The 26,623-nt window shown below is 47.0% G+C and overlaps 1 protein-coding gene across 2 annotated transcripts in view; it reads right to left on the bottom strand.

Moving 5' to 3' along the window:
* Positions 1–26,623, bottom strand: part of LOC139059863 (uncharacterized) — a 111,462-nt gene that overhangs the window by 66,878 nt on the left and 17,961 nt on the right. For both annotated transcript variants that reach the window (XM_070538334.1, XM_070538335.1), the window contains 5 exons: positions 19,032–19,111; positions 16,630–16,678; positions 13,962–14,053; positions 12,048–12,125; positions 866–974 (listed from right to left, as the gene is read on the bottom strand). In XM_070538334.1, coding sequence (XP_070394435.1) covers positions 866–974; positions 12,048–12,125; positions 13,962–14,053; positions 16,630–16,678; positions 19,032–19,111 — 408 coding nt within the window. The remainder of the gene's footprint in view (positions 1–865; positions 975–12,047; positions 12,126–13,961; positions 14,054–16,629; positions 16,679–19,031; positions 19,112–26,623) is intronic.

Raw genomic sequence — 26,623 nt, 5'->3', positions numbered from 1 at the left:
CGCGATGTTGTGATCGCAATAGCGATGATGCTGGCTCTGAAGGTAGGCCGCTGCGAACGTGGTTTTGGTTTCATGTCCAACTGCACTGGGCAGGTAATTTATAAACAAACTTAGAAAAAAAAAAAGAAGCAAGCGTTATGACTGGTAAACACTAATTATTCATTCTGAGATACCGTTCCCGCTTGAAAATCACCCGATGGAAACAGGAGTTTTCGACAGGAGATGGTGCGGGTTCGACATATTTGCTGCCCCCCCCCCCCAAACCAGATGCCGCCAAATGGGTCGCAACTGGTGTTACCACTGGAGTTAGGTATGCTCGTGCTGATGACCAGACAAGTGTGAGTTATCCAGTGAAGGCCAATATCAAGGTCAAAATAACAAATATTTTAGTGGCAGCTGGGACCGTTGGTCAAGATGGAAAATCTAAGTACACAGTGTCGAATTAAGGGGGAACATGGGTTGTTGAGATAACTGTTATTTTTTGATCAAGTCTGATACAACTGCATATGCTCATTCAGTGTTTCGTGTTTATTTTAAATATCCAGTTATATACTGCATATACATAGTAGTTGCCAAGGTAATTATTAATTACCTTATATTGTTTGATGAAACAATTAAAATTTACCTGCTAAAGAGAAAGTTGAAAACAACATATAGTTGAATACTAGAGTGCATAAGGATATGCAATGCTGAAAACAGATTAGAAATTGAGCAATTATTTGTCATTTTACAGCCCATTGATGTTCTGTGTTCACAGTATCAATAATAAGTGCAAATGTAAATGTGAATTTAAATGAAGTATTTACAGGTTACCAGTTTACGGAAGTCTACCATATACAATGGTTGGGGTACTTCACAAGCTTACCTTTCTGGCTGGCCTGCTTGCTAGGGCTTGAGGTTCCAGTGCTGGCATCTGCAGGCTTGCCAGCATCCTTGGCAGCTCCTTCCCCCTGCACAACCGCCTGCACAACCGCCTGCACAACATAGTGAAATTTGTAGCTTGGAGATTTTCAACAAACTGACTTATGTTTCTAAGACTGCAAGTGGCTGAGACTGTGACACATTTTGGCAATCTTCCCAGCTGTAGCCACAGCAGAGCATTACTGAATTTTCAGGATACAAGCACTGCCTTGATACATGTGTTTCAAATGGGAGGAAAGAAGAGCCATAGATATTGTCTGGAATTTTAGACATTATCAAAACATTTTAAAGACATGTGCAGGTGTCGGTACTGTCTCTTTCTCGTCAACACAATACTAATAGTCGTCAACATCAGCAGCTGTGTGAAAATCACTTATTAATACAAATCAGTCGACTTCCTAATTTAAGGGGGACATGGTGATTAAAAGTTATCATTATTTATTTATGAACCAAACTTGATAAAAATTGGCATGCTTATTTAGTTTCTTCTCCCGATTCTAAAAATGCAGTTATTTTTTCTGTAGGTTCATTATTTCATTACATAATTAAGAAAACAATGTATTTTACAATGTCTTTTTTCTTACTACAATAGAGAAATAACCGCTGCACAAAAATAGACAAATGACATATGGTCCAATAGAAGAAAGCACAAGCTTCCCAACATAGGAAGAACTTTTATGATTGGATCAATATTTCCTACCTTATAGTGCACTGAACTCCATTGTTCTGAACATGGCCATGCATTAGTCAGACAAAAGACAAATTTTAAAAACTTTAAACAAAGAAACTTGAAAAACTGCTTCCTATGTTTGGTGCTCCAAACATCTAGCTTCATGCTACAAAAAAAAAGTTAATACTATATCTATGATAGCTACTGATATATCACAGTAAATGTCTTGCTGGGTGGGTAAAATTAGTATTTCGAGAAAATCAAGAAAACAAATAAATGTCACATTTAATTGTGAGGAGTCACAAATGTGTGCACATACACATTGCCAAAACATTAGTAGGCTCCTGGGGCATAGTCAGTTTGGGTATCTGTGCCTCTGTGGCGCTTTTTGAACAAGCACTGCACATTTTCTGCCGATGCACGCTTGTGTTCAGATGCGGCTGATCGGCGCCGGTCCTTTTCTTCCATGCGCTGCATACACTTTTCGCCAGGGTTCATCGAGAGTTCTTGCAAAATGCTTGCCGAGGTTCTCCTGCAGCCAGCATTGAATTTCATGACTGCTTCCGCCACTGCAGCCTCAACACTGAAGAGTGATGCGTGCTGCTCCTTCGGTGCAAGCGCCCATATTAGCGAGTGCAGGCTTTCATTGTTGTTCTGTGTTTTGCCTCGCTGGCATCGTTCAAGCAGCATCTTGTCAGAGAGCCGTTGGTAGATTGGCAGTAATGCCTTGCTTACATGAGCAGGTAAATTGTAGCGGTGCTTTGGCACAGGTTGGCCTTTTGCCTTTGCAGCATTTTGCCGGCACCAGGAATCAGGACCTTCTGGACAAAGGCTATGATTCGAGATGACGTCATTTGAAGTTACGTGATAGTAGGTTGCCATCACGGCCTTCTCCATGGCTTCAATGTCACCAGTGTGGGACTTCAGAGCCCATCCATAATACGAGCTCAATTTGTTGACCAAATCTCCAGTCAACCTTCCTCTTCCACCAAGTGGCTCTCAGCCAGGCCCCTTGTGCTTTGACAGGGCATTACGTAGTGCTGTCCCCATCCTCTTATGGACATGGTTGACACAATCCTTTTTGTCAACTTCTATAAAGCCATATACTTTGGCCTCCTTTAGGGCCAAGAAAGTACGGCTGTCACCGTCCGACAGCACAGTTGTGTATCTTAGGCCGTACTTTTCCAGCGATCTTTTGAATAAAATGAGGCCAGCCTCCACCTCCATTTCACCAGCCTTCTTATCCGTATTTTTTTGACACTCATGACTGGCTTTCCATTCTTCGTATGAAGGGTCACCAACTTTTGGCCCATGCTGACAACCGGCACAAAAGTTGCTCAGCACTACGTAGTCCAGGACAAGTCCCGTAAAAAGTTCAATGACAGCGCCGACACCGATGTGCGAACTGTGCCCGCGAGTTATCCAAGACCCGTCGTACGATACAGCAACGTTGCCCGGATTGCCGAAGTTTAATTGGCTGTAAAGCTGCCGGACCGACTTCGCGCATTCTGTTGTAAGCGTCTCAGCTGCCCGGGTCACGGCGGGCGTCAACTTCGTTTTGACGTACCCCTGCCACGTTTTCGTATGCAACCAGCGGTGCGATATATTCATTGTTGCGAAAATATCATTGAACGCAGTTTGCCGATTGCCGGTGCTTTGCATCGCGCGCGCAGCCAGAATATTGACGGTAAACGGATTCACTTTCTGAGTCCCATTCACACACGGCGAGCTCCACGCTGACGCTTTGTCGCCGCATTTCGAGCATATGAGCACCAGACTTACTGCAAGGCCATATTTGCGCTCCTTCCGGATGATCTTCGCGCTACCGCCGCATGTATTACAGTTCATATGCCGCAGCAGCGCGTTCACCGATTCCAGGCACACCACGGTGAAAACTGTGTTGTCAAGCGGGCCAGCCGCGACATCGCCAGCGGACAAGATCTCCGACTTACGGCTCACTGCTGCGGTTGACGCGAGCTCTTGTAGTTTCTCGTCGGATCTCATGTCGATTACCTCCAAATCTGAAGGCGTCAGCATAACGGTGTCACGACGGACGCGGCTGGCGTTTTCGTCGCACCTACTCGTTGTCGCACCACCTAGGCCTAGCACTCGGTCGGCTCCATCAGTTCCGTCGCTTGACGCCGTTGGTGGCTCGTCCTCAACCACTTGAGGCGCGGTGGGGCGTTTTTTGAAGTTGTTGAGCATGGACTTCTTCCTTTTCTTTCCATACTTGTGCTTGGAGTCAAACTTTCGGAGCGGAGGAGGCATCGTCGCGCGTGCTCACACAACGATCATATCGAACATGGCGTCTTGCTTGCGCCTCTGCTGCGGCTAGCAGACAGCTCGGGAGTGCGCCCAGCCAATCACGTGGCGTTATCTCGTCACGTGCATGCGACAGCGAATGAGAACGCGCGTTTCACCTATTTTTGCCGCCGGTTTTTGTATTGAACCAGCCAGCCTAACGAAGCGGCAGCGCGCGATATTTGAAGCCGAAACCGCGTTCTTTCAAACGAGACCAAGATGGCCGCCCTCAAGGCACTAGTACGCGAGCGCGGCGTCATTGAATGTCTGTCGTTTTCGCGTAGACACACGCGAAAAATCAGGTGCCCTATCTGTTTTTAAATTGTTCGTATGGCTGAAATATGACCTTACGAGATTGGAAACTTGGCAGATAGGGAGAATAATAGATGTAGATTAGAGAAATGCTATTTTCCAAAATTCGTTTTTTTATGATATTTTGGGTCTAAAGACCCGTGTCCCCCCTTAAGACAGATAATCCAATGGTAGAATTGAAGTTGAAGTCGATGCTCGAGTCCATGAACACTTAATAAAAATTTCAGGACCATGCATAGTAGCTGGTTTGAAAACATCCGAGCTAACATTTCCGCAAACAACCACTTTTGAGCAATTCAAGACAAAGTTAAAGGGGCCACGATGCATGGTTGTCTGAATGTTCTCAGTTTAAAATCACTGTAATTGAGAGTAGAGGACTGATATGGCTATACGAAAAAAAAGAGTGAGTGAGTGAAAACTTTATTGCAAATGTCCGGCGATTTGGGCGGGGCGGGGCCATAAGCACCCCAGCCTAGGTGACGGCCTCGAGTCCTTGGACTCGGGCGGCTCCCTTGGCGTGCCAGATGGCCCACAGTTGATCAGTGAGGTCGTGGCTGAGCAGGGCCGCCTCCCAACGCGCCCCTCAGTTCGAGACTGCCATTTCTACCCCGTTCGTCGGGGACTCCTGCTGCTCGCTACCGGTGCATGCCCACAGCATGTGCTGCAGCGTCGCTCTGGCTCCGCACGCTTTACAGTTGTCAGACGAACAAATGTCGGGGCAGCAGTGGTGAAGGATCGCCGGGTTCGGATATGTGTGTGTCTGCAACCGCCTGTTTCTTGTTTAGTTTGGCGTGTGGTGGTGGGTATTTACATCTGTTCAATCTGTAGTGTCGCATGATGTCTCTGAAAGTGGTCATGCGATCCCCTCACGTCCACTCCCGCATTGCTCTCGTGGTGGGCGAGACGTCGGGATTGCCGGCGGGCGCCGCGGCTCGGCATGTACCGTATTTACACGATTGTAAGTCGACTCGAATGTAAGTCGACCCCCCCATATCGCGTGACCGAAAAAAAAAAAAAATAAGAGAGCATACCCGACGGCGCGTTCGATAACGAAAATTTATTAGTAGCTGACATAGTCACTGGACTACTCGTCTTCACTAGTGCTGCCATCGTCATCGTTGCTGCAGTCCCACAGCGCGTCGTGGTGCAGCGAAATTTCAAATTTGGCAAACGACCGCACCAGGACAACTTGCAGAATAGCAGCCCACGCCAAATGCACTCAACCACACGCAGCCGTCAGGGAGGCTCTTTTGACAGGTCCGGTTGGCGTAATTTCGCAGTCTTCTGCCGCCAGCCACTCGTTGTACTCACGGTGGAGCAGAACCTTAAAATTAAGGCGAAGGTCCGGGCTTGTTTCACGACCACGTCGCACTTCACTGGCAGTGACCGATCACGCATTTCAGCGACGTACGCCGCAAGTTTAGCCTACAGCTCCGGAAAGCGTCCAGACTTTGGCACGTGGGAAATTTCTCACTTGTCATACCAGGTGAAAATTTCGCTTCGCTGCAGTCGCCACTCTCGCACCACCCGTTTACAAACATCGAAATTGCGGCCCGCTGTGCAGTGATCTGTTTCTTCGGCGTAAAGGATGGCAGCCCTTTTGAACGGTGCTGTGAACGAGTGCGGAACGATTAGTGGGCCTGGAGCACTCATGACGACTGGGGAAGCATAGAAGTAGCACGTAGCCGGCACTCAAGTAGAACGCGTCAAATGCCAATACTAATGCCTTCAAGCAGAGAAAGAGAAACCAGCGAGCAGTGTCTGCTCTTCCATGAACTACCGATACTCCCCGCAAGCGCCGCCGTTCTGAGGGTGCCGCCGCAAATGGGAACAGCGGCGCTTTCATAAACTATCGACACCCCCCATGAGTGTTGCATGCACTGTAAAACTCTCAAAAATGCTGAAAAACCCTTCCGAAAAGCGAAATAACATGCGGGATAGTGAAAAGATACGGGTAGGGCCATATAGCAAACATAAAATTCTAACTACGTCGTAGCTCTCGTTGGTATCGCTTTTTTTTTGGCGGGGCCATGTTTCGGTTTCGATTGTAAGTCGACCCCCCAACTTCAGACTTTCAAATTTAAAAAAAGGGGTCGACTTACAATCGTGTAAATACGGTAAGTCCTCGAGCCGTGGCGTGGGCCGTCTCGTTTCCTGGGAGCGGAGGATCTGTGTGGGCTTCCTTGTATGGACTCCCTTGTACAGGAGTCCATACAAGGAAACTCGTTTTTGCGGCAAATACTGCCATATTGAATTTGGAGAATGCGGGCCGTTTCCCGGGATATCCGGCCGCTAGCGTAGTTGCGTATCGCTGCCTGCAAGTCGCTTATTGTCACGTCGGCGTCTGTGGTGGCTACCGCGAGGGCTATCACTGCTTCCTCAGCTGCCTCCGTCTCTTTTGTGCGTATCGTTGAGGTCGCGACGCAAGTTCCGCTGTGGTCCGTGATTGCGGCCACAAAACAGCGTCACCGCTCATAACAGGCCGCATCTACGTAAACGGTTTCTTTGCTGCTGCTGTATTGCTTTTGCAAGTCTCGTGCGCACCTGTTGCGCCGGCCAACGTGATGCGTCGGGTGCATGTTCTTGGGCAACAGCGAAACGACTATGCGCTCACGAATCACGTGTGGGTATTGCGACATTTTCACCCAGCTACGTGTGGTAGCTGATGCCCAGCGTCTGGAGGACGTGTCGTCCGGTTCTGCTTTTTGCCAAACGCTCGTAGTGTGCGACGTGTTGCGCTTCTATTATCTCGTCTAGGGTATTGTGTAAACCCAGTTCGAGAAATTTATCCGTGCTGGTATTGATTGGCAATCCAATGGTGTGTTTGTACATTTTGCGGATGAGGCGGTCTAGTTTCGCTCGTTCGGCCACCTGCTGCTTAAGACCCGCATCCCCCCTTAAAGTATAAATCTCATGCAAGCGATCTTGCACGCGACAGCGACAAGCGACGCGATGCAGGTGGCTCTTGCATTCGCGGGCTAGTTGGTGCAAATCCATGAACACTTTGCTTAGTGCAAAACAACAGACACAAGAAAGATGACAGCGCCTTGTCCTGTCGTCTTTCTTGTGTCTGTTGTTTTGCGCTAAACAATGTATTCATGAGTTCTACCCCATGCGAGCGATGACTTCGAGCAATTTCGTTCTTTCTTTTCTTCTTCTGCAGCCGGTGGTGGTCGCTTGCTAAGCTCAATGACCTGTGATGCTCCGAGTTGGACTGTATAACTTCAGCGCAAAGCGAGCGGCACAACACCATGTCACCCCGACTGCATTCTGTGGTATGAGAAACCACAGCGACAGGCTATGTGACTGCGCCTGTGTGTGTGCTATCTGTTCTTGTTTTTATATTTTTGTTAACTGCGACCCAAATGGAGCTTTTTTAGGAGTGACTGCAGTGCAAAGCAAGCAATGCAACATCACCACACCTGCACTTTTTTACAAGAAACCGCGACGTACATTACGTCACCAGAATTCCACTTACTACAGTGAAACCTCGTTAGTACAAACACCACATTAACAAACTTATCAGATTAACAAACTTTTCAGAAATCCCCTGCTGACTTCTTATAGTGTCAATGTAAACATATTTCAGTACTACGAACTTCAGAATACTGAACTTTTCAGAATAACGATCATGATTCAGTTTCCATGTGACGTTAACACCTCAGTACTACGAACTAATATTCTGAAATCTTGGGCTTCTTAGATTTTCGTGTATCCTTCACGGCAGCCAGAACAGTAGGCTAGCAGACGACAAAGCGCAGAGAGTGAACATCACAGCACATGGGTTTGGAGAACCCGAGACGGCGCCCGAGGAAAGAATGCAGGCGAGCGGAGGCGACGATGCATAAGGTGTTTTGCGAGTGCGTGCTCTGCCCAGAAAAGTGTCGCCCCACAACTGAAGCACATCTATTCCTTCTTTCGCTCTTCTTTCCGCGGCCATACTAGCCACACCTGCGGTGGGCGACATGCAACTTCCATACTCGTGGGGATGCCACACGGTCGCACTTTGCACTTTTCAGACAGTGCGGTTTAAGGGGGGACACGGGTCTTTAGACCCAAAATATCATAAAAAAACGAATTTTGGAAAATAGCATTTCTCTAATCTACATCTATTATTCTCCCTATCTGCCAAGTTTCCAATCTCGTAAGGTCATATTTCAGCCATACGAACAATTTAAAAACAGATAGGGCACCTGATTTTTCGCGTGTGTCGACGCGAAAACGACACACATTCAATGACGCCGCGCTCGCGTACTAGTGCCTTGAGGGCGGCCATCTTGGTCTCGTTTGAAAGAACGCGGTTTCGGCTTCAAATATCGCGCGCTGCCGCTTCGTTAGGCTTGCTGGTTCAATACAAAAACCGGCGGCAAAAATAGGTGAAACGCGCGTTCTCATTCGCTGTCGCATGCACGTGACGAGATAACGCCACGTGATTGGCTGGGCGCACTCCCGAGCTGTCTGCTAGCCGCAGCAGAGGCGCAGGCGAGACGCCATGTTCGATACGATCGTTGTGTGAGTACGCGCGACGATGCCTCCTCCGCTCCGAAAGTTTGACTCCAAGCACAAGTATGGAAAGAAAAGGAAGAAGTCCATGCTCAACAACTTCAAAAAACGCCCCACCGCGTCGCAAGTGGTTGAGGACGAGCCACCAACGGCGTCAAGCGACGGAACTGATGGAGCCGACCGAGTGCTAGGCCTAGGTGGTGTGACAACGAGTAGCTGCGACGAAAACGCCAGCCGCGTCCGTCGTGACACCGTCATGCTGACGCCTTCAGATTTGGAGGTAATCGACATGAGATCCGACGAGAAACTACAAGAGCTCGCATCAACCGCAGCAGTGAGCCGTAAGTCGGAGATCTTGTCCGCTGGCGATGTCGCGGCCGGCCCGATTGACGACACAGTTTTCACCGTGGTGTGCCTGGAATCGGTGAACGCACTTCTGGAGCATATGAACTGTAATACATGCGGCGGTAGCGCGAAAATCAGCCGGAAGGAGCGCGAATATGGCCTTGCAGTAAGTCTGGTGCTCATATGCTCGAAATGCGGCGACAAAGCGTCAGCGTGGAGCTCGCCGCGTGTGAATGGGACTCAGAAAGTGAATCCGTTTACCGTCAACATTCTGGCTGCGCGCGCGATGCAAAGCACCGGCAATCGGCAAACTGCGTTCAATGATATTTTCGCAACAATGAATATATCGCACCGCGGGCTGCATACGAAAACGTGGCAGGGGTACGTCAAAACGAAGTTGACGCCCGCCGCGACCCGGGCAGCTGAGACGCTTACAACAGAATGCGCGAAGTCGGTCCGGCAGCTTTACAGCCAATTAAACTTCGGCAACCCGGGCAACGTTGCTGTATCGTATGACGGGTCTTGGATGACTCGCGGGCACAGTTCGCACATCGGTGTCGGCGCCGTCATTGAACTTTTCACGGGACTTGTCCTGGACTACGTTGTGCTGAGCAACTTTTGTGCCGGTTGTCAGCGTGGACCAAAAGTTGGTGACCCTTCATACGAAGAATGGAAAGCCAGTCATGAGTGTCAAAAAAATACGGATAAGAAGGCTGGTGAAATGGAGGTGGAGGCTGGCCTCATCTTATTCAAAAGATCGCTGGAAAAGTACAGCCTAAGATACACAACTGTGCTGTCGGACGGTGACAGTCGTACTTTCTTGGCCCTAAAGGAGGCCAAAGTATATGGCTTTATAGAAGTTGACAAAGAGGATTGTGTCAACCATGTCCATAAGAGGATGGGGACAGCACTACGTAATGCCCTGTCAAAGCACAAGGGGCCTGGCTCAGAGCCACTTGGTGGAAGAGGAAGGTTGACTGGAGATTTGGTCAACAAACTGAGCTCTTATTATGGATGGGCTCTGAAGTCCCACACTGGTGACATTGAAGCCATGGAGAAGGCCGTGATGGCAAGCTACTATCACGTAACATCAAATGACGTCACCTCGAATCATAGCCTTTGCCCAGAAGGTCCCGATTCCTGGTGCCGGCAAAATGCTGCAAAGGCCAAAGGCCAACCTGTGCCGAAGCACCGCTACAATTTACCTGCTCATGTAAGCAAGGCATTACTGCCAATCTACCAACGGCTCTCTGACAAGATGCTGCTTGAACGTTGCCAGCGAGGCAAAACACAGAACAACAATGAAAGCCTGCACTCGCTAATATGGGCGCTCGCACCGAAGGAGCAGCACGCATCACTCTTCAGCGTTGAGGCTGCAGTGGCGGAAGCAGTCATGAAGTTCAATGCTGGCTGCAGGAGAACCTCGGCAAGCATTTTGCAAGAACTCTCGATGAATCCTGGCGAAAAGTGTATGCAGCGCATGGCGGAAAAAGATCGGCGCCGATCAGCCGCATCTGAACACAAGCATGCATCGGCAGAAGATGTGCAGTGCTTCTTCAAAAAGCGCCACAGAGACACAAATGCCCAAACTGACTATGCCCCAGGAGCCTACTAATGTTTTGGGAATGTGTATGTGCACACATTTGTGACCCTTCACAATTAAATGTGACATTTATTTGTTTTCTTGATTTTCTCGAAATACTAATTTTACCCACCCAGCAAGACATTTACTGTGATATATCAGTAGCTATCATAGTTATAGTATTAATTTTTTTTGCATCATGAAGCTAGATGTTTGGAGCACCAAACATAGGAAGCAGTTTTTCAAGTTTCTTTGTTTAAAGTTTTTAAAATTTGTCTTTTGTCTGACTAATGCAAGGCCATGTTCAGAACAATGGAGTTCAGTGCACTATAAAGTAGGAAATACTGATCCAATCATAAAAGTTCTTCCTATGTTGTGAAGCTTGTGCTTTCTTCTATTGGACCATATGTCATTTGTCTATTTTTGTGCAGCGGTTATTTGTCTATTGTAGTAAGAAAAAAGGCATTGTAAAATACATTGTTTTCTTAATTATGTAATGAAATAATGAACCTACAAAAAAAATAACTGCATTTTTAGAATCAGGAGAAGGAACTAAATAAGCATGCCAATTTTTATCAAGTTTGGTTCATAAATAAATAATGATAACTTTTAATTGCCATGTCCCCCCTTAAGCGCACTTGACCTTGGACATAGTTCAGGTGTCCTCCTCGAGCGAGACAGTTGCGATAACCACGGCAAGAAACGTGAAATACAAACGAAAAGCAAGAAACACTGCACTTTGGAGGCGACACAAAGCTACCTTTTTGTCGGTAGTTTTCTCGACATCAGCCGTCCGTTTTGCGTGCGCCACTCTTATTATACGGTGCTTCGGTGGTGTGTGGTGGCGAAACCTATGAAAAATAGCAAACAACGCGGGTCGAGAGCCAACAGGGACGTTTTCGTGGATAGCTCATAGGGTGACAAGTTATGCACTGATGGGTTGATCAGCAGTATGTTAATTTCGGGGTTTTTACCATAACAATCTTTCAGAATAACGAACAATTTACCGCAGTTCCCTCAAGTGTATTATGCTGAGATTTCACTGTATGTCTTTGTTCGCTACAAGCAGCACCCAGGCTACATAAGCACGCCTGAACCCTTTACGATAAACTACTGCAAGTGAACTTTTAAGCTTTTTTTATTAGCAACTCATGCATATGGTTTAAATTCATTTATACATTCAAGGCCTGTGTACGTAGCCTCATGGTTAAGACACTCAGGTGTTGAGGCTGAGTAGCATGGGCCTTGAAACATACTACTGCCAAACAGGGGATTCTTTAAAAGTGTGAGCCGTTCTACTCGAGGTCAGAAACGGCTTTTTCGGTGTGTGTAGGCAAAGAAATCGTCTATGTATAAAAGCCTTTGGAAGTGTTTAGTACCAGAGAAAGAAGAGTCAAAGAGCCCAGGACTTACACTATCGGTGGCTTGCTTCAGCTTTCCTTGCTTCACCAAATCTTCAAGCTTAGTTCGATGCTTCTTACCCTTGAAGTGCTGCACCAGAGCCAAAAATATTTCCGTTCAGAGAACAAATGCAACCCACACACAAGTGACGGTACCTGACCAACTTTGGAGATTTTTTTTTGCAAAATTAGAGCAGTTTTTTACATTTCCGGCATTTTAAGCACATCGGAGCACTTTAGATGTGTTGAAGAAATAGTTGCGTTTCTATCTTGCATTGTTCAAAAGTATAAGCAATTATCCAAGTGCCAACAAATGCTTTTGCATGGCACTCTAGCCTTTCTTTCTTTCTTTCTTCAAGACCCAATTTTTTCAAAATTCTTGCTATGTGACCACTGATACCTTCATTGCAAATAAACCCATCTTAATGTAACGTATTCAATACTATCAGGTGGTAAACGTCCTAACTCACTGAACTGGTTGCTCACTTGACTACATTAGTACCAAATTTCCCCCCCATTCTCGCACTACAACTGGGAGTCATCCCACAGAATATAGACACTAAAAAAACTTTAGAATAAAAAAAAAGAAAGAAAGATGGTGACGTAGCTCAAGCAAAACATCATTTAACCAGCTTGATGAGTATATGGATCAACTGCTGCACAACCAATCTGTTAAATCAGTAGATGCATGGTAAGACTTTTTGTACAATCCAACATAGAAGTTGCAAAAGCAACCACATCCTACAGGTGTTCAATAGTCTCGAATGGCTGAAGCAGCCACCATCCAGACACATCCTACCAACCACATAAGCGCTGATTAAATCATAAGCATCACCAATGTTTCCCAGTGCATTAGACAAGGACAGGAAAAAAAACACACAGGGTGCTGTCACACAGAGCACTATCAACGTTCTGTGTCTTTTTCTGTCATCCTTGCTTCCTTTTTCTTGTCGTCCTTGGGAAACATTCATGATGCAGCACCAAATAAAGGCGATCATTACGCATGTAGATACAGTATTCTTCCCTCTCTTAAGTTTCTTTGGTATCATCCAAGTTTCAGCTTTTCTAGCATGATGGTAATGTGAAGACGAACATGATCACAAGGAGCTCAACTTTCAACAATACTTTCATTTTCCAATTTGTGCAGCAGCCACGAAAAAAAAAGAAAGTGAGAGGGAGAAAAAGCAATACAGGGACAGCAGGAAATGAAGTGTTTCGGACATGCGCTTGCCCCGTGCACTTCTCTTTTTTTATGCTGTCAGTTTTCTTGCGACCACTGCATAAATCGCAGAATGAATGCAGACCAACTTGCTTAGTCTTACTGCGATGGCAATTGTACAGATGCTCAAGGCGAATTCTCACTGTTGTCTTACTGTCACGCTATCGACAGCAAACTCACGGCTTGCACCTGAGACTTAGAGGGTCTCCAGAAACATGGAGTGTGTTTTGCTGCAAAAAAACAACAAAGCAAAATGGCTGCGCCGTCAATGTTCTAATCAATCACCTCAGTGGCAGAGCCGGGACGGCGCTTTGTCTTTCGCTGCTGGCATTGTGTGCACGCATACAATAAGCACACCGGTGGTACTGTAAGTGTCAAGTTAATGTTATCTAATATTTCGCTGGACGTTAACACCACTGGTTTCCCGTCGGCCTCATCTCGAGCTCCCATCGATTTGCAGCATTTGCAAAACCACTTGCGTTACGCCCCTGGCCAGGGCGCTGTTCCCCCTACCCAGCGGGGGTTGCCTTGAGTGCTGCGTTGCACCAACATGCCGCGCTCGTGTATAGTTGAAACCCTGTTTGAGGACTTCAAGCACTCATGTTAAACCTTGCTACCACAGCCAACACATCGACCTTCGGGTGACACCACATTTTTAAAAATCTAGTTCTAGCAATGCCCACTGCATCAGCAAACACATCTTCTCACCTCCTCGAGCTGGTCCTCACGATGCACCAAGACGTGGCACAAGTCACAGCAGAATGGGAACACCTGGCTGGCCTGCTTCTGCTGTCCACCGCCTGCTCAGCCACGAGAGACAAACTTGAGTCATCCCACAGCTTACACAATCAATACCACCACTGCAGTTGTCCACTGTTAAACAGAACTGCACATAGCATTCGAGCCAATAAAAAAAAGCTGACATTTACTGTTCTTTATGAGGGATACAGTGGGGGACCTGCTCAGCAGAAGGGCTGACACTTGAGCTAGGTGGTGCAGATTGATACTTATAAACAGGGTGAAACATACATGAAAAGGCACTAACACAGCGATGGCAGTTTATTTCAGAAAGAAACTCTCAACATTTTTAAAAAGTTTACTGCCGGCATTACTTTATAGTTAAATTTTTCATGCCCAATGCTGTTGCACGTAACTAGAACCAAACATTAGCCCTTTCAGGGTCAATGACGTAAATATACGGTGCCGCGAACAAGTCCAAAATGGTCAATGCCATACAGTATATTTATGGCATTGTCTGCGCGTTTAAGTGGAAGTGAGGACTATTCTGAATTATTCTGCTGCGGGAGAGCCGTGATCTCTACTCAGAGGCATCGGCTCCTGATTGAACCCACGGGGCAGATAACTTCTCCTCAATAATAGAGAGCTGTAGCTGAACGGGTTTACGCCACTGCGTCAGTACTCATGTGCGGTACGCTGGAGTGGCTGGCGTGGCCGCTCGCTCGCTGATCACGTCTTCCCAAAGCGTGCCAATTTCCTAACATTTTCTTTCCTGGCATGTGCTGCCACTATGCAGGAATACAGGTCATTTTTTTCTCGCATCTCCCTCTCTCAGTTATCATTGCATGGTTTGTTTGCCCCGGCGCGCCGATATATACAGCTCGCGCATTGGCACCCGCGCGGGAGGGCGGCGGTTAGTTTGGGTTTTGTTCTGTGGGCGGTTTAGGCTTCTTGCGCTCGCAAAACTAATGGCTATGTAGCCACTAATCGCTCAAAGGGCAACCGCCTGTTACTCATTCGTTTATTGCTCACAGAGGTGCACACATGCAAAGGATGCCGCCATGCATGCATTTCTTTTTTTTTTTTTTTTGAGACTCGTGGAAACTAATCGCCTGTGGTTGGCGATAAGATGAAGATTAGCGGAAGCTTGTCATACGTTTAGTTAGCTTTTTTGACGGGCACACAACTACACAGTTTTCCCGAGTGCGCTCACCTATGCAGTTCGATTACGCTATGGACATAAATATTAGTGTAAGAGGAGGAACATTTGAGACTAGCAAAATATTCTCGTGTGCGCATCTTCTAAGCCTTGAACTATGCGTATAACAATGCACTAAATTTTTAATTCCCACAAGTTGATTTGCTTTTTTATTGTTGTTATTCATGAATAAACAGAACATATATACCAACACAAAATATTCTTTTTTCACTTTACGGTCCCCCTAGAAAAATTACAGTAAACTTTTTCAAAATAGGTCACGCTGAAGCATTTAAATCTGCAATAAAAAAATATCAGCCCTGAAAGGGTTAAAAGTGAAGTGGTACACCTTTGACAAGTGAGACCCATGGCATATTGTTAGCAATAATCTTGATTTACGCAGACTGCTTTTTGAGGTGGAAGCACTTAGTTCATTAGTAATGTTTCACTATGTAAACCTTTAAATACACTTTAGGAATAATCTGCACTTTAGAAGTCATAAAAGCATGCTCAGAAACATCCAACGATGTTGTTTCTGTGTTGTTACCTCTTACACGAGAACTTTTTCCAAGTTCTGGAAAAAGGCCACGAAATATGAGAAGAAAAACTGACGTCGCTGGTCACTTGTTCGTCTTGACTGCGGCGCTCTTAATCGCGTTTCTAAAGAACAAAGCCAGCATGCTTGTCGAAATCCAATGAATGTGTTCGCATCCCTGTTCGGATGCGGCCTAACTTCTTATCATTTATGAATGGGGAGAATTCTGACCTTCACAATGAAGGTGCTAACGAAAGCTGGACAGCATGGCAGATCCATTTCTTCTTATTTGATAGGTATGCAGGCTTCTTTTCTTCAAACATGATTGAGAGTGCTGCCACTGAGATGGCCAAGTGCACAGTCATGTTACTGACTGTCCCGCAAGCAGCAGAGCTGAGCACTACTACATGATGAAGCACAGCAGCAAAAGGTAAAAATTTGGTGATTGTGCACCAACCACGGTCCACTACATGCATTCTACACTAAACCACATTACAAAAGAAAGAGAAAAGGGCACATCTCGCACTGACCAGGTCAGCAGCAAAACTGCACAATGCAACTAAAGAACTAATGCTAGAAACTAAAGCTAAAGAATTAAATGCGAAGAAATTACAATGTACATAATAATGTACATTGCACGTAACAACACGAGGGCATGACAACTCGCAGCTATGTTTATCTGGTCACAGAAGACTGTGCAGCCCTCACTTTAAAGCATGCAAGCCGAAACCGTGCTGACATTACATGTACTGGCAAAAGTAGAAAAAAGAGTTTGTGTTCTAGTTAGCACTAACTTGCCTGTATTCAAATTGTCCATGATCCAAACAATTGTAGGAACATGAGAAAGACTAGAAGCCTTCACTGACATTCTCACTGCTGGAAGTTGTACAAAAAATGGAACTTGCCTGCATTCACCCCGCTCGTATCCAGCTGCTTATCTGCTCCTCTCTGGCCCTGGTTTAAGAAAATGCAGCCCAACAAGAAGGTTAACAAAAAAACAAAAAAGAGAGAGAAAGAAAGAGAAGTGTACCTTGTACCCTTCTTAATGCAACATGCTTGCAACGTGTTTGCAACATTCGCTGCTTATGGTACAGGTAGAGATTATGTAGCACTGTGCCTTTCAAACACAATACTTAACCAAAATGACACTGGAAGAAAAAAAAGAATAAGAAAACAAGTGATGCACTCTCCTAGAGCAAAATACCGACACAGTATGACACAACACAACCTGACCATAAACTCTCTCATTCTGTCCCTAATAACCCACTGACAAGTCTTCTTAGGATGCATATTGTGTAGGCTATAATTGTTCCAGGACATGGTAATGAACAGGCCATGATTGTTCCACGAATCAGGGACAGGTCGACTAATTGCGACTGAATCACAGCATTTGCCACACCAAACACTGCTTTAGGCTGAACACAGATCACAGTGAAGATCCAGAAGGCAGAAGATGACCACAGTAAATGGTGAGATGAGATGGCTCCAAGATGCACACCCAGCAGATACAAAGCGCAGCCGCAGCTCCGGAGGGGACGTAGCATGGCTACAACAGGACACAGTTTGTAGCAAAGGTCTAGTGGGCACATACAAAGACATCAGGGTGAAGTCGTTATCAAGCCAGTTGTGGCCAGAAGACATGCACAGCACATTAGGCTGCGGATGATTTCTGCTGTCCTCCAGGTCTCTGGAACTCCGCGGGATAGTCCCACTGATAAATGGTTTCGAGGGCCAGTTGATACGAGACTTGCAGAAACATTTCGAATGTGGTTTGTAGTGTCCTGTCACTGGTGGTATTGCTCCATTTCAAGAGCCGATGATGCTGCCGTGACTGTTCGTGGTGATTGACCATGAGTTGCTTTGGAGACCTCTTTGCTTTTGGAATGGCAACATGCTTTCACTGGTCTCAAATTCGAAGGCTTGTAATAGAAAACAGATGTTGGTGATGGCTGGCCAGTGTACAGGCATTTGCTGAACTTCACAATTGTGATGTGCAATGCTGGCTTCATTGTACTGATGAAGAGGCACTGTCCGTGGAGTGAAGATGTAGCAGGTGGTTCAAAAGGAAAAATGGATGACAAAGCGAGGGTGTCTAGTTCTCTGCGTTGAGCACAGGAGGGTACTTGGTCAAGGATGAGTGCTGCAGTAATGACAACGATGACTAGAGGGCGTTGATGAACTGCGATGACTGGCCGAATCACTGTCCATAGAAGAAGCCTGATGACGCAGCTCCATTGGATAACGGCCTGTTGGATGAGTATGACTGGCAAACAGTGGCTTGACAGCAGAGGCCGAGGTCTGGCGTCACACATTTACAACTTCTAGTTGAAAAGTTCCTCAGGTGATTGGTTGGGTTGTGTTCCACATGGCCTTGGTCCCCAGATGACAGGAGGTCAGTCTCTGCTGTGCGCAATCTTGAATCTTCAGGTATCCATGACAATTAGAAAAATCTCCGCAGTGACTGGCACATCACGAATGTTCAATACCATCCCGTAAAAGTATGTCACGCACTTCAATTTTTCAGCTAAGAGACCAGCTAATTCACACACTGGGTGGCATTGTTCCGACACGTGGGGCACTCTCAAAAGACTTTCTTAAAAAATGCCTCGGTTAATAGCTAAGCAGAATAAATGCAGAAATCGATAAACGAAAACTACAAGCTCACAAACAAAGTAGTGCTAATATCTCAACTGCTGCCACTGGTTTAATAGCTTTTATTTAGGCAGGCAAGCGAATCCCCACATACTACTCATTAACCTTCTTTCAATGTGGTAAAGTAGACTGTACCCCTAAAGGCATCATTACGCATTGTGAATATGATGTCTGAAAAACTATGTAAAACAGCATAACCTTTTATAAGACATTTCTGTCATTCAAGGTACCACGTGGATACCTTACTGCTTGACTGGTGCTAGAGCTGGTACAGCAGAGAACATGAGAGTGGCATGTGAACAGCATCACCCCAAAAACAGCAACAATCCACGACAGTCTTGACAAAGGGAAGGGCAAAAGTCGTTTATCACATCATATTCTAATGAGCGATTTATTCAGATAGTATTCCTGGCTTTAGATTAACACTAGACAAAGAGAGGGCCATGCAGTTTGGTTTTCCCTGAGTGCACATTTTGACAAAGCAATAAAGTAATAAGAGACGACAGTGAAGAGGAACATTGCAATCACCCAGGATCAGGAAGAGGCTGCCAACACAGGGCGCGCAGCGCCGGGCCACGCTCTCCAGATCAACAGGCGACGATCGCAGCCCTCAGAAACCCACCCCTTCCCGAAACATGTGAGTGGCATGCTTTACCTTCCCCTCATCGGTGGTGGCCGCCTGCTGACTTCTGGCGGCAGGCAGCTGGAGCGACTGGAGCATGCTTTCCACCTTGGCTGTTGGAAACAAAAGCAGGAGGAGAAGGTCCGTCAGCTCCCGGAGGACGACAGTAGTCTGTGCGGCAAGGCACAGTCGCAGCACACTGTCACCACGGCAGAAAGGGTAGTGAGGCTTGCTCCCTGCCAGGGCTGTCGGCGAAGGTTTCTTAGAGCCTACATCCAGGAAAGGCACCCACGGAAGCTAACAGGCCGTGGGGCTTGTTTCCTGGGGGGAATCACCATTCAGGATGCGGCTCTCGAGACCCTGCTGCAGCTCGTGGCGTCTCTCTGTTCCGGCGTCCCCAATGATGATGCCTGTGGTGGCTTCCCAGCAGACGATGGACCGCACGATGCCCAGACGACCTTGTGTCATCCGATCCACGTTGGTTGTTCAGATCCAAAGCCCGCTCCCGTTTCCCCATATTGGTGAGCTAAGCTCTTTAGTGTCATGTCTTGCCTTCTTGGTGATGCCCAAGTCGCAGGTTTACACATGTGGTGGCTGGGGGCGGACAACACTGCAGTTGCGATGGCCACCTCCAACAGCTTGCGCTGACCACCAGAAAGTATCCAGCTAGCTGGAACCCCTGCTGGGTAGGATGAAAGCATCGGCCTTGCTTGCCAGTAAAAATGAAGTGATGATGGGTCAATTTTATTTTATTTTCTCAGAGAGACAAGATGTTAATGTATGCTCACCCTTCAGCGCCGTAGGTACATGATCGAGGTCACCTCGCATCCTTCTGCGAGACAACCAGCGAGATTCAGCCCGACACAAGCCACACCAGAGGGGGGCAAGAACAAGTGGAACAGAGCCGCAAACGTGTGCACAGTGGTGCAGCATACTTATTCAATGCTGAAAGGATATCGGCAATCCACTAGTGGTTTGCACTGGTAACAGGATGAGCACTTCTTCACTGCCACGTCAGAGGCCGTGTATACCTGCACGCTTCCAATGCTTGGCGCATTAAATGAAGGAGACCACAGAAGCAGCCCTGCATGTGGGTGTGGCATCTACTGGCTGAGTGGCGATTGTGTCTGTGGCCAGCACTGGCGACAATGTGGACTGAGCAAAAAGCTTTTAGAACACATTTTTAGGAGGCTGAGTCATGGTGCGACAGGGACTAAAGCCAAGAACATTCGTAATCAATAAAGTAAGCTTGACACTGAGCATTACTAAAAAAAAAGCCCTAATTGGATAACAATCTGAATACCTTCATTGACTGCTTTGAAATATGAAAACCAGCTGCATAGAAACTAGCCTCCCTAATGTACTAAACTTACTAAGCCGGCAGCACCAATGAACAATATTACATTAGAAAAATAAAAAGGTTAAAGTTGGAAATATTACAAGGACATCATTCAAATTAGTGAAATCACAAAGCAGGAATCCCCTCCATTCAGACAACCTGAAATGAATTAGCAATCATTTCCAATTACCAATCACAATCATCTGTGAAGGAGTGACAAAATAATAAATAGCTACAACGACCTAAAACTTTGACTCACTGACACAGCCCTTGCAACAGCACACTTCAAGCCTATGGATGCCTACTAGAGCAGACAAACAATGTAAACGTTTTTCTGCATGACAACCTGTAAGGATAATGCGTCGGACACAAATAAAGAAACACATGTTCTCATTGAGCTTTTATAAGCCAAAGCTAGCTAACGATATGTATGGATTGACAACCGGTTGGAAGGAGATTAGTCAGTCAAGCAAGAATCGTAGTTTTGATTCCTTTCATTGTGACGGTGATAAGAACTCCGCACCTAACCAAGAAATTTCGACAATCAGGCTTCGTGCTGAAAGCACCGAACCAAAACGCCACACATTCACAGCCAAATGCCTCTCGTGGTCCAGCAACAAGAAAGCCAGAGCAGGTTTTAATGTGACACTGCTACTGAATTCGACAAAAAACAGCAATGAGCTTGTAGGCGTGCAACTATTGCGCACAGCACAAGGCTAGCCAGAGGACTGAGGAAGATGAAGAAAGGCTCGAGCTTAGAATGCAAGCCAGTTCGCGGTGAAGGACAAGTGGTGCGGCAGGCTGCTCTACTGCTGGTGCTTTTCTAATAAATGTGCCTGCAGTTGCCCTCAATGGCAATTTCCAGAAGCTCAAGTGCTGGCACAAAAACATACATAGTCATGCTTCTGCCTCCAAGCCAAATGCTTGGAGGCAGAACCTTGGATCTAATTTCAGAGCTAACACATATTACTACCAATCTAATAGATTAACAGAATTCAGAATGCTTACATACCAAAGTCTGCCCGCCTGCAAAAACAATAGTTCCTTCCAGGAGTTGCTTGTGGGTAAAAGTTGATTGTACAGTAAAACCTCGTTGATTTGCCCTTCGTTAGTTAAAAAAATGGGATAAATTGAAGTCGCCCTCAGGTCCCGGGAAACCATATACAGTATTTATTTGCATTAAACTTTCGTTAACTTGGATGAATCTGGCTGCATACTGGCTAATTCAGAAGACCCTTCAAACGTGCTGAGCACTGCAAATATTTGCTGCAGAAGAGGCACCAACATCCAACAGAAGTGAAGCAGCTAAGTCAACATCGCTATAGCTATCAGCGGGATTCACGCGAGAACGACAGGAATGACGGAATGCTTTGCTGGTGTTAATGGTGTTTACCCTGCTTACCACCTCACATGACCCATTTTGGCCTTCAGAAATAAGTATTCACCATCTATGATTGCATCGATAGAGACAACAAATTCATGTGCAGCAGTTTTGGCAATTCACCATTCCGTTTTGATTCAATGCATCCTGTGCGCAATGTCACAAACATAGCAAAAGCTGTCAATGGTGAAGTGCAATGGCTATAACGTTGCGCTGCTATGTACGAGGTCGCGGGATCAAATCCCGGCTGCAGCGGCCACATTTCAAGGAGGGCGAAGTGCAAAAATGCCGGTGTCCCGTGCATTGGCGGCAGGTCAAAGATCCCCTGGTGGTCAAAAAGAACCCCGAGTCCCCCACTACGGCGTGCCTCATAATCAAATTGTGGTTTCGGCAAGGAAAACCCCGGAATTCAATTCCTCCCTACTGGTGCAAAACCCGCGAGCTATGTCGCAATGGACAATCTGTTGCCGACCAGCCCACTTGCAAAAAAATTCAGTGGCGATTTAGTGTTCCAGCACAGGATCATGCTCTATGATCCACTTGTATCTGCCTCAGTATTTGTGTAGCACTGAATTATAGTGCTAGTCAGGTGTCCTTGTGCACAGCGCGCAAAATCGTGCGCTGCGCAAAATGAGACAATCATAACAGGTAGCGTGCGATGCCGTCAGCACAAGTGCACTGCGCCGCAAAAAAGCGAGGAGAAAAAAAATAATAAAGGGGGGACCCGTGACGTTGCGTCACACGATTTTCGAGGACCAGTATAGGAGAATTTTGAAAGTCTTTTGCGGAACAACGCTCCCTAGAGGACACGTAACAACTTCCAGCGTATAACCAAAATTTGCTAGGGGGCCTGGTGAGGGGGGCCCTTTAAAACCGGAAAGATGAAGCTTAGGCAAAACGATGTCCTATACCCACAGTTCCCATACTGGCTGAACTGCCCTGCTTGCAGCTCCTGTAAACACTAGTCCCACAGTTCCCTCTAGTAATTGTGTGAAGCTCTATGGCGTCATCCATACAAGAGCCAAGAGATTACATTACCCATGTCACTTGCGGCAAAAGGAATGCGATATTGAAAAGGTAAAGTGTCACCACGAACAGTTATCAGCAATCAGCAACACGTAAGTGAACCACTGTCAAACCGTGATCTCCTGGTAAAGGCATAGTAACCTCGGGTGCATGGCGGCCGCACGTGGTGCAGCATTCTCGCCGATGCGGGCCGCGTTGATAGGTACGCCTCAGCAGCCAGGCACATACCCAGGATTGGTTTCTATTTTTTTTTGGGGGGGGGTGGGGTGGGGGAAGCCCAACGTAACTTACCTATGAAAATGAGAGGGGTGGGGGGGGGGGTACCTTTACTAGTCCAAACGTGAATAATGCCTACAGTTCGCCATAAAGACACGTAAACCCGTAAAAAAGAAATGAAATAAGGTGTATCTCACAAGATGCCCGTGAGATGCACCTCTCCTTTACTTGACAAACAAGGAACCACATGAAATGGACTCACGCAGGAAGAACACTGTCAAGAAGTAAACAAGCGAAAGTCGAAAATAAAGATTTCTAGTAGCGTTTTTTGAATTAGGTCAGGAAAAATTATAGAGAAATATACATTTTCAGAACAATCACAGTTCTTTTCGTTCCCTCGTTTACTGCTCTACCAAGTTAAGTGCCAAAATAGACTCGTTTTGTTATTCGGGAAGTTGCGTAACGATGCGTGGCCGCTAGTCCCGTACAGCCGCGAAGAGCGCAGGACACTGCGGTTTTAGACGTACAGCCGCCAACTGATTTTCCGGACTCCATAAATTCGGACATGCCCAATTATTCAGTCAGCTTCGCGGCACAGCCATTCTCCCCGTAGACCATTATGTGTAACAACTGCCGAAAGTTCGAACACCTTGCAACCTCTTGTCGGATTTTTCAGACACTCCTTGAGACAACTTGATCGAGAGCACCATGCACCGACTCTGACCGGTACATGGTTCGACTTGCTGAACGCCATTTTCATTTTGAACGGAGCCTCTTTGCTGGTCCACGAAGTGGCGCTACTGAAAATCCCCGCTCATCATCATTGCTGCTGCCTGGTTCGAAAGAGTGGCTCGACAGCAGTTCCGGTTTCAGCTTAGTAAGCCATGTCAAGACAATCCAGCAGCTGATTTCTTTCTTCGCACAAGACGCTGTGAGCAGGCTGTGTTTTTCGTTTGTGCGACGGGTGTCGGCATGGTGGTGTTTGCTTTGTGTGCTGTGTCGAGGTTTCAGTGATCCAACGCGGCATACGTAAACATCGCGTCAAGGGTCTAATGGCGTCGACAGTGCCCGCGCAGACTGCGCTGGGGAATGCCGGCAAGCGGGTGCCGGGAGGCCTAAGATTTGTCGCCCGACGTGCTCCCTACTGACGCGGAAAATGTTCTGCCGAGACCTGTACAGTGGTTGCACTGCGATTCCGGACACCGTCTCATTTGACAGTTTCATAGGTGCTGACACTGCTGTATTGACATACGTAGAACTCGACGACGGCAAGATCATTCGTCAGGTGTCTGCTGCACTGCCAGATGATGACTGAGTCAGAAGATGACGCACCATGTGCTATGCTGCCGTCGCATGCGGAGCGTGTACAAGCAGTGACTGTGCTTTTAGCCGCCTATAGTGACCGTACAACCCTCTCCGAGATTCAGGCTTATCTGATTGCGCATAAACGGAACAGCGTGCAACGGCGCATTCACGATTTCTTCAAGCCTACTGCTGAGTCCGAACAAGTGCGTGGAAATAATGGATTTCATTTTTTTTTCTTGATCTGCTTTTTCAGACACCTGTTTATTCGGACATTTCCGCAGTCCCTGTGAGGTCCGAATAAACGGTTGGCGACTGTACCGCACCCACCACTGACGGTTAGAAAAACACCCACATAAGTACCGCAGAGAAGTGGCTATGCCAGGCGGCTCGACTGATAATTATATAAGCGTTATTCAAGACACACAGAATTATTCTCCACTTCAGGCAGTGTTTTCTCTACTTCCTTTCTAAATAAAAAGACGTTGGGCCATAAACATTATTAACAAACAACTGCTAAATTTGCTAATTTTCGCTTTTCATTTCTATTTGGCTGTGGCCTCTGCTCTCTGCCTTAGTAGATAGCTTAATTTCTCAACTCCTTGAGACTCTTCTTTCCAGTTTCCAATTTTGCATGAAAAAGTGCTGTACAATTAGGGAAAAACCAGATGAGGTAACGGGTGACATTCACATTGCTTACGGGTTTAATGGTTACTGCAGGGATTGATAATGGACACTGTTTCGCATGAGCTTATTTTCCACCTTTCTAACCCATATCATGGGTATATGGTTCCGAGGATCTGCCAGCGTTGCGGCGAGCTGTCGCTCGAGGAAGTAACGAGGCAAAAGGAAAAGTTAAAAGCAGCTGGCGTCTCCTCTGGCCGCAACTCGTTCCAGGAGCATACACACCATGTTACTACGAACTGAATCCCTTTCCTGGTCCCTGGATGATTCTAAACAATGAAGGCTGAACTAAGGAAGCACAATGCACTTGACCATTGCAATAGATGGTGACATCTGAACGCATCTCGAGTTAATCGTGTGGGCACCGAATCGATGAGAAAACTGGCCTTCACACACCAGGAGATGCCGATAACTACAGTGGAACCCCGGTTATACGTCCCCAGTTTTTGCGATGGATCAGCACAGTCCCGGCGAAGTCCCCATAGAAGCAATGCATTAAAGACCCCGGTTATCCGACGCAATTTTATGCCCGACTCGCGTTACGCGATGACCCTCGTGAAGCGCGGGACGGAACGGTGGACTAAACAAAAGTGCCGGGGGTCTCTTTCCTCGCTCCGTCTCTCTGCATGTGGTGCGCTTGACACCGCTCAACCAGTTCACTCCGGCACAGCGTTCTTTCCTGCCTCGCCTCATAGTTCGTTCCTCTCTTCCCCGCCAGTAGCCGTCCGCGACGCTTGCTGTGCTGGAATAGTGCCTTTTCTTCTCCACAATCACTTTCTCCCTCTCTTCTCGGGGGTGTTGCCTCTCGTCGCGTTGGGGAAGCGTTTCTCTCCTTCCAGTTTCCCCGCAGCAGATTGCCGACAAGGTAGCGCAGAGAGGCCTAGGGTTATCGCACATGTTCTTTGTCGTAATCGTAGTGACCAGCATTCAGCGGAGGTTTAGAGTTGTGGGGAGCAATGCGATGCACAATGTCCCGAAACCGGACAGCTCTGTCGCTCGGTGATAAGTTGAATATTATCGAGGAAGCGGAAAAGCAGCATGGAGCCCCGAAAGCCAGCATTGCCTGAGAAATTAAGATACCCAAATCTTCGCTTAAGACGATCCTGGCAAAGAAAGCGGTGATATTGCAGAAGCCAACAAGTTCGAGCTCAAGCGGAAAGCGGCCAAAGAAGGACAGCATGAGAAGTTAGAAAAAGTTCTCGTCAAGTGGCTGCATCAAGCACGGAGCTCTGCAATCAACGTTGACGGCGCCATTCTAAAGGAAAAGGCAGACCTTGTGGCATTGCGTCTAGGTACCGATGACTTTCAGGCATCGAACGGGTGGCCGGATAGTATAAAAAATCAAACAGGATTGTGTACAGCCGCTCCCATGGAGAAAGCACTTCCGTGGACGTTTCAACAGTGCACGAATGGATGGAGTCACTGCCGGAGATGTTTGTTGCATACAAGCCCTGCGACGTTTTCAATGCCGATGAGAGAGGTATTTTTTACCATATGCAGCCCGAGCAAACCCTTGCATTTAATAGTGACAACTGTCATGGTGGCAAGCGTAGTAAAGAGCGCGTGGCGGAACTATTCTGCGCAACGAGGACGGTTCCGAGAGGCTGCCCGTGCTCTTTGTTGGAAAGTTTACAAAGCCACGGTGCTTTATTAAGAACTTGAAGATGCTGTCGTGCA

The sequence above is a fragment of the Dermacentor albipictus genome, chromosome 5 (genome assembly GCF_038994185.2).
Source record: "Dermacentor albipictus isolate Rhodes 1998 colony chromosome 5, USDA_Dalb.pri_finalv2, whole genome shotgun sequence".
Classification (NCBI taxonomy): Eukaryota; Metazoa; Arthropoda; class Arachnida; order Ixodida; family Ixodidae; genus Dermacentor; species Dermacentor albipictus.
This window is presented reverse-complemented; position numbering and strand designations above follow the sequence as displayed.